General features: G+C 44.8%; 1 protein-coding gene across 2 annotated transcripts in view; it reads left to right on the top strand.

The window, feature by feature from the left end:
• The window catches only part of Pptc7 (protein phosphatase targeting COQ7), a 37709-nt gene that overhangs the window by 19207 nt on the left and 3991 nt on the right, over positions 1-14511 (top strand). For both annotated transcript variants that reach the window (XM_048447375.3, XM_048447377.3), the window contains exons 2-5: positions 3368-3547; positions 7962-8160; positions 11885-12008; positions 13784-13913. In XM_048447375.3, coding sequence (XP_048303332.1) covers positions 3368-3547; positions 7962-8160; positions 11885-12008; positions 13784-13913 — 633 coding nt within the window. The remainder of the gene's footprint in view (positions 1-3367; positions 3548-7961; positions 8161-11884; positions 12009-13783; positions 13914-14511) is intronic.

The following is a 14511-nucleotide window of genomic DNA, read 5'->3' as shown; positions in this document are numbered from 1 at the left end:
TCCAACCCCAGTTATTTTGAAACAGATGCCAGGCTTCATAGCATACTATCAGCTGGTTTGGAGTTGCTCCAAAGCAAAGTGTGGCTTGCTGGTGGTCATATATGTGGAGGAGTTGCTGCTGTGGTCTTCTTTCTGCCTCCTTTTACTTTCTTGGATGTGTTTTGTCTCTGTTGACAACCACTGCTACCAGAAAGTTCCTGTATCTATCAGTTTTGTCCAAGTATGTTCTTTAAAGATGCCTGTGAAAGTTAAATGTACAAAAATGTAAATGTTGTATTGGGAAGTGGGGGACTGTGTTTCATACTCAGAAGGTGTTGGATTTGGGCCAGGGATGTAGCTAGATGGTAGAGTACTTGAGCCTTACAATATAAATAAATAATTAAATATGAAAGAAATAAAAAAGCCTACCCATTTCTTCGTGTGTGTGTGTGTGTGTGTGTGTGTGTGTGTGTGCCTAGCCCAGACAGACCTCAAGCTCACTATCCAAGCAAAGTTGGCCTTGAACTCTTGGTTTCTCACTTCTCAAGTGTTGGGTTTGTGGGTATGTGCTATTGCTATCATGCTTGACTTTTTTAAAATGTTTATTTATTAGTTCATTTGTTTATTTGTGTGTGTTTTGGAAATGTGTATGCCACAGCATGTAACGCGTGAAGGGCAAAGGATAACTTGCAACAGTTTTCTCTCCTTACCTGTCAGTCTCTGGGTTCAAATTCTGCCCAGCCATTATCAGCTCAGCCATCTTGTTTGCCCCTCCCCCTTAAATTTAAAAATAAAATCTTGGGAACTAGAGAGATGACTCTGTTGATTGTTGATGAAGTACCCACTGTGTAAGCATGAAGACCTGCATTTGATTGGCAGCACCCACATAAAATCTAATATAGTGTGCACTATAATCCAGTACTCCAGTGCTGGGAGCAGGTGCTAGAAGGATTCTTTGGGCTTTTCAGGCCAGCCGCTTCAGCTGAGTCAGTGAGCTCAAGATTCAGTGAGACATACTATCTCAAAAAATAAGGTGAAGGGCCTGCAAGGTGATTCAGCAGAGCAAGAAAGGTGCTTTCTGTGCAAGCCTGGTGATCCGTGTTTGAGTCTCAGCAGCCACATAAGGTGGATAGAGAAAACCAGCCTAATGAGTTTGTTCCTTGACCTCTACATGGGTACTAAGGCACAACTTTCTACACTAATACATTGATAGATGATAAGGTGGAAAGTTGTTGACCTCTGGTCTTCACAGACATATGCACACACATATGAACACATAATAAGATAAAGCCATGGCACATGCTTTGGTAAAGATAAAATTCAAATAATGTCAAATAGTATAATGTTTATTTTTGTGGTTCTGTGAACCCAGTGTTTCACACATGCTAAGCAGGTGCTCTTCCCATTGAATTGTACTCTCAGCACTCCCAGACATTCTTTAATTAATTGCTATCAGTTCCTTATTTCTGGAACAACTATCCTTAGTATTTTTTACAACTCCTTCCAGAAGAGCCATATAATGCCTTAATAATGTATATTTGTCTGACATTTTTCTGTTTCTTTAATGCCAATAAGCAGAAATTGATTTTACCTTTGGAAAGTGCAAGAAGTGTGTTGTTTTGCAAGGGGTGAGATGAGAGATGGTACAGTATTGATGTTCAGGTTCTATTGACTGAACATTAGTCTCCTGTTGCTGACAGGAACTCTAAGACTGTGCTCACTGGCAGCCCCCTGCACCTGTGGAAGTCCACACTAGTATCATCCAGTAGAAATAAATATAACGTGAGCCACATATGTGATTTTAAATGTCCTAAGAGAAAGTGAAATCCATTTCAATAGTGCATTCTTTTTAGTGAATTCTACCCAGATTGTTATTTGTACAAAGTACTAGGTGTTGAATTCAGGGTCTTGTGAGTGAGCCCAGCTCACTTCTGACTTCTTATTTTGAAACAGAATCACTACATTGCCCAGCCTGACCTGCACTTAAAGTCTTCCTGAGTAGCTGGAATTATAGGCCTGTACTACCAGGCCTGACTCCCAAAATACTATTGGAGGATCTGGTCAGTATAAAATAATGAGAACATTCTCCCTTGTTCATACTAAGCTTTCAGAGCCCACTCATAGCACAACTCTGTGTGGATCATCTTGTCTCCAGTGATCCCTGAGTACACATGGTCTGGCCAACTAGCCCTGTACAGGGCTTGTTTTTTTTTTTTTGTTTTGTTTTTTCTTTTTTTTTTTTTTTGTTTTTTTTTTTTGGTTTTGTTTTATTTTCCTGCAGGAAGAAGAAAAGGCTGGAATATGGTTTCCATTTTCTTTATTTTTTGATGTAGCATTATTTATGTGTGTATTTCTTGCTTCTGGGTTTTGGTTATGTGTTCATGAACACTTGTTTTGTCTCTGCTTTTGCTCCTTGTCTGATTGCCAGCTCTGGCCCAATGTTATCATTAACATTGCTACTCAAAGAAAAAGCCAAGCTGGGTGGCAGTGGCACACACCTTTAATCCCAGCGTCCAGAGGCAGAGACAGCAGATCTCTATGAATTGGAGGCCAGCCTGGTCTACAGAGCCAGTTCCAGAAAGCTAGGACTGTTAAACAGAGAAACCTTGTCTCAAAAAACCAAAAGTAGAAACCAGAGACTTGAGAGATGGTTCAGTAGTTGAGAGCACTAGCTTCTCTTGCATAGGACCTGGGTTTGGTTCTCAGCGCCCACATAGTAGCTCAACAGAAGACCTATTGACCGCTTCTGCCCTCTTTAGGCAGCATGCACGTGATGCCGGCAAAACACTCAATAAATCTTTTTTAAAATTAATTTTCTTTCTTTCTTACAAAATCAACAATATTAATAACCCCATTACTTCTGTATAAAGGTAATAATTTTGGTAAACTTTATGTCTTAGCCAGTAGACAGTGTGTTCTTTGGTAGTTTAAGTTTATTTATGAATATTTGATTTCTTACTTGCTGTTGGTTTTGTTTTTTGAAACAGGGTCTCTGTTTTGTAGCCCTGGCTGCCCTGAAACTCACTATGTAGATCAGGATGGCCTCACACTCACAGAGATCTACCTGCCTTTGCTGGGTTTAAAGGTGTGCACCCCCACATCCAGCTGTTTATGAATATATGAAAGACCAAATGATAAGAGGATGATAGAGGGTGTTGAACAGAGGTGTTAGTTTGTGCAGTGGTGCTCCTGAATAAGGCTGCAGCTGTATGAGAGAGAGAGAGGTGGAATAAGGGTTGCTGGGAAGTTGGCAGCAGTGGTTTCTGGCTATTTTTGGCAGTACTAGGCACTGAATTTAGGGCTTTGTACTTCTAAGGTAGGAGCTCTGCCACTGAGCTACGTTCTCAGTCAATGGCAATGGTTTTAAGAGTACTTTTTTCTTCCTCAGGAGTTGCAGATGGTGTTGGAGGATGGAGAGACTATGGTGTGGACCCATCTCAGTTCTCAGGGACTTTAATGCGAACATGTGAGCGGTTAGTAAAAGAAGGACGCTTCATTCCTAGCAATCCTGTTGGGATTCTCACCGCGAGCTACTGTGAATTGCTGCAAAACAAAGTACCTTTGCTGGGTAAGTAGATGATTGTGCCTTCTCACAGCACCCACTAATGGCTAAACAAACAAGATTTTACCAATAATCCAGGTTGGCCTCTAACTCAAAGAGCTTTGCTACCACTGCTTCCCCAGTGCTGGGATTAAAGGTGTACACCACCATGCCTGGCATTCTTAGTTGCCAGAACCTTTCTGGTTACCAGAGGCCTCCCTTGCTCACACCTACATTTAAAGAGAGTAGTGGTGTAAGCTGTCCCATGCCTTGGGTTTGAACCCTTTTCACAGAGGTTCTTTTCCCTCTTCAATTTTCTGTAAACAGTTTTGTCTTCCTCCTGCTGTAAATTCTCTTGAATTCAGCATTGGTGCTGCTTTTCTAACTTCCTCTTAAAGTTTTTATTTTATTAGTAGAAGTATGTGTGGTGGGGTCAGAAAGCTACCCAAGGGAGTCCATCTTTTCCTTCCTCCATGTGGATCAAACTCAGGTGATCAGCCTTGGCAGCAGATACTTTACCTGCCGAGCCATCTCAGCAGTCCCTCGCCCCCTTTTTATCACTACATTTTATTTATTTAGTTAGTTAGTTAGTTAGTTAGTTAGTGTGTGGGGTCATGTGTTCCACAGCGCATGTGTGGAGGTCAGAGGATAACCTGGAGTAGCTTCTCGCTCCAGCATTCAGGTCCTGGAGCTGGGGTGCAGGTTGACCGGGCCTTTACTGGGCTGGCCCCCTGCTCCTCTTGATGTGCTCAGAGGCTATTCTTGGGTCAATGGGACATTCTAGATTCCATCCTAGTACCTCTGTCAGAGCTGTAGGGCTGTGGAGAAAACATTTAACCTGTGATTGGAAAGAGTCACCTAGGCAGTTTCCAGCATGTCCCTGGGAGTGGACATCATCCATCTCCCCAGCCCTGCTATTTACTTGGACATAGGGCAGCCAGTTACAGCACAGAATGTTCTTTTTCGTTGCCTAAAAGGTTTGAGTTTGCGAGGGGGGTTAATTTATTTTTCTTGTACATTTTATTTCCTTCTCACCCTATGTAACTTGGAGATAGTAATAAATAAATTTAAGGACATGTTTGAGGTTTATTTATAGTATTGGGATTACTATTTCTTCTAAAATCCACTGGAATAATCCTTTGTTGCCATGTTTGTGTATGCATACCTCCCTGTCCTAACCCACACACCTCCATGGCATTTGCAACTAAACTGGAACAGATCTGGCTGACTGCTGAATTGACTGAACCTTGGTTAAGTGCAGTCGTAGACTTGCTTTGATTTTTAAGTTATTTTGTTGCTTTTATGTGTGTATCTCTGTGAATGTGTCCTGTGTTGGTCCTTGTGGAGGCCAGGTGTTGTAAGCCACTCTATGGGTTCTGGGGATGGAATTTAGGCTCTCTGGAAGAACTGGGTGCTCTTAACTACTGAGCCATCTACCCAGCTTGCCTTTTTGCTTTCTTATCCAGCAATTGTTAAAAAATGTACAAAGTAAATCTACTCTAAAGGACAAGCCTTTATTGTTGATGTAATGGTCCTCAGAAACCCTTAAATACAACAGTAAGTTCTTAAGAATCTGAAGGGTTGCTGCCCATGGCAGCTCATGCCTTTTATTCTAGCACTTGGGTGGTAGAAATAGATGGATCTCTGAGTTTGAGAGCAGCCAGGACAAGTTTCAGGCCAGCCAGGATTATACTGTGAGTCCTAGTTTAAAAAAAAAAAAATTGGGAGGGGCTCTAACACAGTGATAGAGCATAGGTCTAGCATGCACAAAGCTATTTAGTCCCCAGCACCACAAAAGAAATGAAGCTAAGTGGTCAGACCTAGTAAGATTATATTATAGTTGGCTGAGAGATTTAACCTGAGAGAGTTGTCCAGGTACCTGCTGATGTGGGTCAGTCTCCTGAACATCCTACTCTTCATCTTCAACACCTGCTCTCCCACATGGGAGCTGAGCCCTGTGCTCTTGGCAGTCACTTGAAGAGGGGAGGAACAGAAGCTGCCAGGTTGCACATGCCGTTAGTCATTGTTCCTGCTCTGGCTGTGAAAGCCCCATCACTCAGAAGGGCCATGCTGATTCCATAGGGGCATGAAATAAATGGTGGCCTGAGGTTTTCACAGTGAGTCATTAGGGGTGTTTCCCGAGGAACAGCTCCAGGGCTGTGTTGTTTCTCACTCTCAAGATTTAATTCTGTCAGCGTCCAGAAGATCTTTTGTGTGGCCATGTTGTAATGATGAGTAGTTGGAGGCTTTTAGGAAGGAAGCTGGCTATACTAAAGGCCACGGAGCAGGTTCTGACAACCCTTCAGCTGGTTGCAGCACCCACATTTTCTTTCTCGTAGGCACTGCAGGGCTGTTAAGGTCACTATTAATCAGTCTGCTTCAGATAACAAGGAAGCTGAATTGCTGACCATCAATGATGAAAGAGTCCATATTAATTCTTTACATTAAATTACACTTTTTTGTTTGTTTGTTTTTGTTTTTGGAGACAGGGTTTCTCTGTAGCTTTGGAGCCTGTCCTGGAACTAGCTCTTATAGACCATGCTGACCTCAAACTCACAGAGATCCACCTGCCTCTGCCTTCCAAGTGCTGGGATTAAAGGCGTGCTCGTTCTATCACCGCCCAGTGAAATTACACATTTTAATTGAGACAAAATAAAAATAGCCAGAATCCCACCAAGAAAACTGAATACTAGTCTCCATGTTTCTATTTTCCCCTCATGTGTCTGTGCACAGGATAGTAGCACGCCATTTTGAGTGTGCTCTGTTTTCACACCTGGTGAGGCAGGCACATAGGAATTCTCTCCACATCTGGCTGAGAAGAAACTCAGACTGAGTGGCTTTGTTTATTTTTTCCCCTAAAAAGATAGGGTCTTACGCAGCCCAGGCTAGCCTCAGACTCAGTATGTGGCTGAGGATGACATTTTCTGAACTTCATGCCTTTACCTCCCAAGTGAGTGTTGGGACTAAGTTGTGTGCCCCATATCTGGTTTGTATGGTGCTATTGACTAAACCCAGAACTTGGTGCATGCTCAGAGAATGCTAGACCAGCTGCTGAGCTACTTCTCAAGCAATACTGTTTTTTTAATTGAATTTATTTACTTATGTGTATGTGTGTGTGAATAGGAGTTCCAGATGGTCATGAGCTACCATGTGAGTGCTGGGAATTGAACCTGGGTCCTCTGAAAGAGAAGCCAGTGCTCTTAACCACTGAACATCTCTCCAATCCCCAAATACTAGCTTTTAATCTTACTTCATTTATCTTCCCTTTTCAAGTGTATTCTTTAATACTTTCCTAATGGCTGTCATTAAATAGCCACACTTTTAGGGTTTGCCATGATTTAACTGGTTTTACCTCATGGATTTCTCTGTGAGAGGTATACTACTCTTGGTCCTGTTTCTGTGAACAAGGAAGCTGGATCACAGAGCTTGAAAGTGGCAGAGCTGGGGTTCAAATGCAGATAGACTGACCACTGTTCGTACCACTGAGTGTTTGTGACAGTCCTTACCTATTTCTGTGGCGGAGACAGAGTGCAGGGCTGTGCTTGTGCTAGCTGCACCTCTGCCACTAAGCTGCCTGCCTGCCCTAGTGGCACAGGAGAGACATACGGCTCGCTCCTGGTTCTCTGGCTCTTGAGCAGTGTTTTTTTTCTTTCAGTCTTGCATTTTTTATTGTTTTCTTACACGAGTCTTTTCAGGTAGACAATATGTAAGTTTTCAGAGCTGTGACTCCTAGATTCATTTTACTCAGTGCCTCCCCAGAGTAAGGGTAAGTGGGTTTCCAGCACTCTGGCCAGCCCTGCGCTAGCTTCTTATGGTTCTTGTTGATAACCTGAGAGAACCAACTGTCGGTGTTTTTCCATATACACAGGCATGTTCCATTTGTTCTTTGGTGTGCTGCATATTCTTCTGGTGGAAACAGGTGCAGTTTTTGCTGCAGTCAGTCTGGCCAGAGACTGTGGGCCTTGTGCAGTCTCTGGAAAATGAGCAGGTTGGTCTGCAAGCCACTTGTGTCCTCACTGTGAGTCATCAGTCTCCAGAAAATGCTTTATGGCTTCAGCAGACGGCAGTCTGGTTTAGAAGACTGGTTATGTTTATGGTTAAATGTTAGTAAGTTTAGTGAAGTCTTGCTCCCCTGACTAAATAAAGAATAGTGTTGGGTGCGGTACCCTTGTTCCAATAATTAAGTATTAAAACACAGTAATCTGTTTTGGATGGAGCTTTTGAAGGTGGAAGGAAGGAAGGAGGAAGAGTGTGTGGCTCAGTGGCCCACTTTGCCACACCCATTGTCCTCAGCACATCAGCCCTGCTTAGGCTATTGCCGTAGTTCTTGGGCGTGGGGCAAAAGAGGGTGGTCTTATGTAAACAAGCTGCTCCCTGGACTTGAGCGATGATTGGCAGCAGCCCAGGGGAGACGGTGAGCGGATGCCCATTTTGTTTGTAGGTAGCAGCACAGCCTGCATTGTGGTACTGGACAGAAGTAGCCACCGCTTGCACACAGCGAACCTGGGTGACTCGGGCTTCCTCGTGGTCCGGGGCGGCGAAGTCGTGCACCGATCTGATGAACAGCAGCATTACTTCAACACTCCATTCCAGCTCTCCATCGCTCCCCCTGAGGCTGAAGGGGTTGTCCTGAGTGACAGGTAATCTTGCAGCCCTTCCCTGGAGCAAGATGTAGCTTCCCCACAGTCCCCTCTGTCCTCTTGAGGATAGGCACTTTTCCTGTGAGAAATCGCCCGTTCACAGGACCAGCTAGTGGAGCCTTTGCAACTTTGGGTTAGAGTAAACTGACTTTCACAGCTGAGCCAAGTTGTTCTAAACATATCATCACATGAAAGGGTTGTACAGAGGCATTCAGCTTTGTGTCTGTTGTATTTTCATGCCAGCAGCACACTGAGTGCAGGATGTGTTAACTGCACTAGGAGTTGAGTTGCTCAGAGGCCTCCTCTGCCTGTGCAGATTTTCATACATTGCTGGGGAGCACAGGCGGGTCTTATCTGTCAGAAAAACTTCTCCTCTCAAAGGTGCTCTTCATACACACACCCAACAGAAGTGAAGTGTCCAGGCCTGATTCTGTCCGTAATGGGGTCACTAGGTGTTCTCTTTCTTGCTGATTGCTAATGACTCTTAGTTTATTTTTATACTTCCAGGAACTTTCAAAATGACTGGAACTCTTTAAAATTAAGTTTTAGTTGCTCTTTTTGTAGAATAGAGTAAGGCTAAGACTTGGCCACCTTATGGGCTACAGGATGCTCACCAGTAACTCCCAGTGGTTTTTTTGTGAAGAAACTCCTAGCAAATGCTTTTTTCCTTTTCTACCTATTATCTCTTAGTGAGCCAGATCTTAAAGCCCAGCTAAAATGAAACAGGCATTTCTGCCATCTTTGATTTTGGACTGAGGTGTCATATTATTAGTATTTGGTGTTGTCTATTTAAATAGTCTGCTTGCTGGGTAGACTTGCACTTGTAATCCTGGCATTCAGGAGGGTAAAGCAGGAGGATTACCAGTTTGACGCCAGCCTGGGCTATATATAGCAAGACTCTGCCTTAAAACATGCAAGTATTGGCTGGGTGGTGGTGGCACACACCTTTAATCCCAGCACTTGGGAGGCAAAGGTAGGTGGATCTCTGTGAATTTGAGGCTACTTCCAGAACAGGGCACAAAGCTACATGAAACCCTGTCTCAAAAACAAAAACATGCAAGTGTCGATGCTGACTCTGGAGAAGGAAGTATTTTGAGCTTTCAGATCAGGCTGGTTGCCTGAGTTAGAAGAGCATCTGAGAAGACATTTTATTGTATTTTTAAAATATATTCATTTTGTGAGTTTGGAGGTGGTGTATGTGTCATGGCACAGGTGTGTAGGTTAGTTCTCTCCTTCCAGCATGTGGGGTCCTGGGATCAATCTTGGATGTCAGTTTGGCAGCAGGTGCCATCCCTGAGCCATCTTGCTGAATCAGCTCTCTTGTGTTAACAAATGGACTGTAATGCATAATAGCTAGAGCCATTTGGAGTGAAAGCCTCAGTGGATACCAAGCTCAACTGACAGCTTCCGGATTGTGGTACTTTATTTTCCGGATTGGCTGCTGCCTGTTTTGGCATCTATGAGTACCAGATCCGCAAGCAAGATTTGGGACAGGACGGCTAGAGGCACTTTGCTGGCCTGATGTGAGGTGGAGGTGGCTGCCCGTGGAGCCCAGCTCGCCAGCATGTGACTGTGACTTGTGTTTCAGTGCAGTTGAGAGTTTCCAGCAGCACAGTGTGTTCAGTCAGAATGGGCAGAGCTGCAGCTGGCAGAACACCAAGCTCGTGGGTGGGAGTGTTAGCAGAGCACGGACTGTCCAATGAGAGCGAGGCTCTCACAGGCAGAATGGCAAAGGCCACTCGTGGGGAAAGAAAAACCTCAGCATAAAACAGAGCCCCCGTGCCAACCTGGTCATTAATCTGCACTTCTAGAACCTGACACGCTTGCAAAGACAGCAGGCCGGAGTCTTGTGTGTTTGTCTTGATTTTTCCAGAAGGAACTAACCCAGTTTCCACCAATATGATGGTGGCTTTCTCTTCTGCTGTATGTCCTCAGTTGCCACTCTTATCTATAAATGTGTGCTGCTGCCTCCTTCCCTTGGCCATGCGAAGCTGAGCCAGGAGTTTGCTCAGGGCACAGTGCAGATCCTTAGAAATGACAGGACTGATTTTGTGTTTCTCTCTTACCACTTAGCCAAATGTGGGGTACCTGGCTGCTTTGGCTTTGGCCTTGTCGGTTAGTGTCTAAGGTCTTCCTTCTCTTTTCACCGCAAGTTTAAGCAGACAATTAGATGCCTCTGCTTGCCTTTTCAGCCTGGGAAGCAGTGAAGGTGGCCTCAGGAATGACTGAGAGCCAGCCTTATGGGGCTGTGAACTCCTTCCTGCATCTCCCCCGTTGTTAGATCTGTTTCCTTCAGGCTTTGTTAGAAAAAACAAAACAAAACAAAAAAAACCTCCCATCTCTTCCTTTAAAAGTTGTACCCAGTGGCACACACCTGTCATCCCAGCACCCAGGAGGGTGAGGCAGGAGAATTATGAGTTGAAGGCCAACCTGGGCTGCATGTTGAGACGTTCTCTCCAAAACAAAACAAACAAAGTTACTCAAAAAACAAGCAGTCAGGGCTGGTGAGATGGCTCAGAGGATAAGAGCACTGGCTGCTCTTCGAGAGGTCCTGAGTTCAATTCCCAGCAACCACATGGTGACTCACAACCATCTGTAATGAGGTCTGATGCCCTCTTCTGGCCCACAGGGATACATGCAGGCAGAATATTGTATATATAATAAATAAATAAATCTTTTTTTAAAAAAAACAAGCAGTCAGAGACTGGAGAGATGGATCAGTGGTTAAGAACACTGACTGCTCTTCAGAGGACCTGGGTTCAATTCCCAGCAACCACATGACAGTTTCCAACTGTCTGAAACTCCAGTTCCAGGGGATCTGGTTCCCCCATACAGACATGCCTGCAGGCAAAACACCAATGTATCTAAAATAAGATAAATTATTAAAAAAAAAAAAAGCCATCTCCCTCTGCCCCTGCTGCAGCTTCACATCATTTGGCAGGCTCTGAGGTTAGGTTCTCTCTAGATTGGTGCTCTGAGCTTAGATGATTCCACACATGTCTTTTCCCTTCTCACAAAAGGAGCTGTATCTACCACATATTCCTGCCTTTGCTGTTTAACAACATATTAAAGGTTTCCTCTCAATTGAGAGGGTTATTCTATTTTTGCAGTGAGTCACTTAACATGTTTCCTGAAGCCCACATGCCAGGCATACTCAAACAGTCCTTAACTGTGCCAAAGCCTCTCTAGGTGTCCCCGAGTAGTCATTCCTCCAGGGGGCTCCTGTTCTCCATGGGGACCCAGCCTCCTGAGAACCAGGGGGTACAATGGTGAGGAGGAAAGCCTTGCTCTGAGGCTGCAGGCTGGAAAGGAGAAGTCAGATCAGGATCCCTCTTGAGCCTGTGACACGACTGGTCTGACTGCCCAGACTCAGCTTTACTGATGGCTTGAAGCCTCGAGACATTGAAATGGACTTTCAGCTCATTTTTCTTACTATGACTATGTTGTAGGATGGGGTCATGCCATGGCATGAGTGTGGAGGTCACAGGACACCTGAAGGAGTAGGTTCTGTTGCTTTGATATGTAGGTCCTTTGGATGGAGAACTAATCAATAGGCTTGATGGTGGTCACCCTTACCTGCTGAGCCATCTCACTGGCCCAACTTTGTTTTAGTGGGTGCCATTTTAAAAGCCTCATTACATTGTAAAATTCTGGTAGTAGGACCATGGACCCATGTCTACAGGGCTACCTTCACCTTGCTCTCCCTCTTCTGTCCTTGCCACAGCCCGGACGCTGCTGATAGCACGTCTTTTGACGTCCAGTTAGGAGATATCATCCTGACGGCAACAGATGGGCTCTTTGACAACATGCCTGATTATATGATCCTTCAGGAGCTGAAGAAACTGAAGGTAATGAACTTGGAGCCTGATGTGTGTGTAGATCCTGGGAGCTGTGGTCTCTACACTGCCAAGTTTTTATTGAGTTCCTTGAATTGTCTCTTGGTTTGGAAAGGACGATTTTTTTGAATAGTCCTTCAGGGAAATAATGGATGTAATATTCCAGGCAATTATAAACGAGAACATTCGGAAGAGAACTGGAGGAAAACCCCTAAACCCCTGCTGCATAGGGGGGCTCAGGCAGAATGGGAGGGTGTCCTCACTAGCATTTTTCTTGGTGTTTTATGCATTTGCTTGTCCTTCTCTCTTTTTATTCTTTTGTTTGTTTGTTTTTTGAGACAGGATTTCTCTGTGTATCTCTGGCTGTCCTGGAACTTGCTTTATAGACCAGGCTGGCCTGGAATTCACAGAGATCCTCCTGCCTCTGCTTCTGTGAGTGCTGGGTTTAAAGGTGTGCACCACCACTGCCCAGCTCTCCTTTTATTTTTACCATATACCAGAAACTGCTGAGGCTGGAAGGTTAGGAAGCAGTTAACCAGAAGGCAGTCCAGGAGGCAGGGGCCTAGGTGTGACCCGAGCTGCAGCTGAGGGAAATTTGGCATCTTCCACAGAAAGTGGGGATGCCAGAGGCTAGGCTCCCAGAGACTCTTGGGCTAGTACAAGTACTGACTGACAGACCTAGCCCTTCTAAGGCAGTCCCTCACCATTCTGGCTTGGGGTGTCTCTTCTACTGCCCAAGCAGTAAGTAGTTCCCTTGCCTGTAAAATGGGAAATAGGAAAGATCTTGTCCTTCAGGGTGACAGGGAAGAGTCACCAAAACCACAAGAAGAGTCCTAATGCTGTGCCTGACCTGGTGAGTAGAAAGTATGCAGTCCCTGCCCCCATCCCCCTCTCCACCTCTGCCCCAGGTTTACAGTCTAGAGGTGAGCCTCTGGGATAAAGGAATATATGATCGGGAGCCTCTGTAAGGTGGTATGGAAGCATGGACCTGTTTGGTTTTCATTTTAGTTCCTCTATACAATTATTGTTTTTATCTTATGTGTATGACTGTTTGCCTGATACCTGGGGAGGCAAGAAGAGAGTGCTGGGCTCACTAGAACTGAGTGGTCATTTGGGTACTAGAAATTAAGCCTTGGTCCCCTGCAAGAGCAGCCAGTGCTCGGAACCTCTGGAGCCATATCTCCAGCTGCCCTGGCCCTCTGGTGGTAGATATTTAGACGGAAAGATTCAGAACCTTTGAAGTCGGGTCTGAGTGGGGTCCTTGCCCTCCTGTGTCCATTTTGTAGGTGAATGGAAGCAGCTAGAATAGGGCATGGCCAAAGAACACACAGCAAAGCAAGCCTCTTTGTGGTGATGCAAAGCCTGAAAGGCATTCCCAGCACAGCCCACACCAAGCTGCCCTTTCTTGGAAAGCAAATATAGCTGGCTAAGGTGTGTTACCAAACATGGGGACTTCTGCAGCATCCTGAAAATGTGGCCAGAACCCACCTTTTTAGATCATCCTATTTTAGTAAGAATACCTAAAAATTTTTTAATGGAAAACCAAAAATGAAAATCTAAATTGAAGATCTGGAACCATTTCAACAAAGGGCTTTCTTATGGATCAGGACCATAATGGACTTGTTCCTGGTTCTCTCCATGTCTTCTCTAACTAGAATAAAACTTCAGCACAAGGGGGGAAATGTTCAGGTAGATGTTCTGCTTTACAGTGCTGTCTGCACGAAGTGTTCTCCTGCAGAACTCACACGAGGCATTGTGGTAAAAATAACTCTGTCCTTTCGTTTTAGAATTCAAATTACGAGAGTATACAGCGGACTGCAAGAAGCATTGCTGAGCAGGCACATGAGCTGGCCTATGACCCAAATTATATGTCACCTTTTGCACAGTTTGCATGTGACAATGGATTGAATGTGAGAGGTAAGCATTCCTTGGAAGGTTCTGAGCTCCAGGTGAGAGTGTTTAAGTATCCTTCCTCTCACAGCAGGATCAGGAGGGTAGCAGCCAATGTGTAGCTCGCTTCTCCTCTGAGGTGCCCTTCAGAACTGACCTTGACTGAATGAGAGACATATAGAACCTGAAGCCTTTACTCTACCACTGATCTGATCACCCCGGGCCATATTCCCAGAAGCTTAATGTTCTGCCCCTCAAGTGCCTGATCCAAACTACCGTAACAGCAACCTGCAAAGGGAAGTTATATGACATTGCCCTCAACTCTGATGTTTTCCAATCCACTTCATGATGTGACTGGGGAATTAAGCCAACCTCAGCTGATTCTGATGATGTTGGCATCAGAAGTGTGGGGCTGCCCAGCTGTTGCTAGTGTAATATTATTATGACATGCAGAGTACATCTGAGCTCAGGAAATGTTAGGATAGAGAAAAGCGCATGCCATAGCTGCTTGGCACGTTAGAACACAGGTTATTCCTAGTTTCCACACAGTGGGCATGGTTGTCCAGATTAGGATAGTGCTCCTGTGAGTTCTAGCTGGAGCTACCCTACAGACCGTCACTGCAGC

Source organism: Myodes glareolus, chromosome 2 (assembly GCF_982192425.1).
Source record: "Myodes glareolus chromosome 2, mMyoGla1.1, whole genome shotgun sequence".
NCBI classification, from domain to species: Eukaryota; Metazoa; Chordata; class Mammalia; order Rodentia; family Cricetidae; genus Myodes; species Myodes glareolus.
The sequence above is the reverse complement of the archived record's forward strand: the minus strand, read 5'-3'. Positions and strand labels throughout refer to the sequence as shown.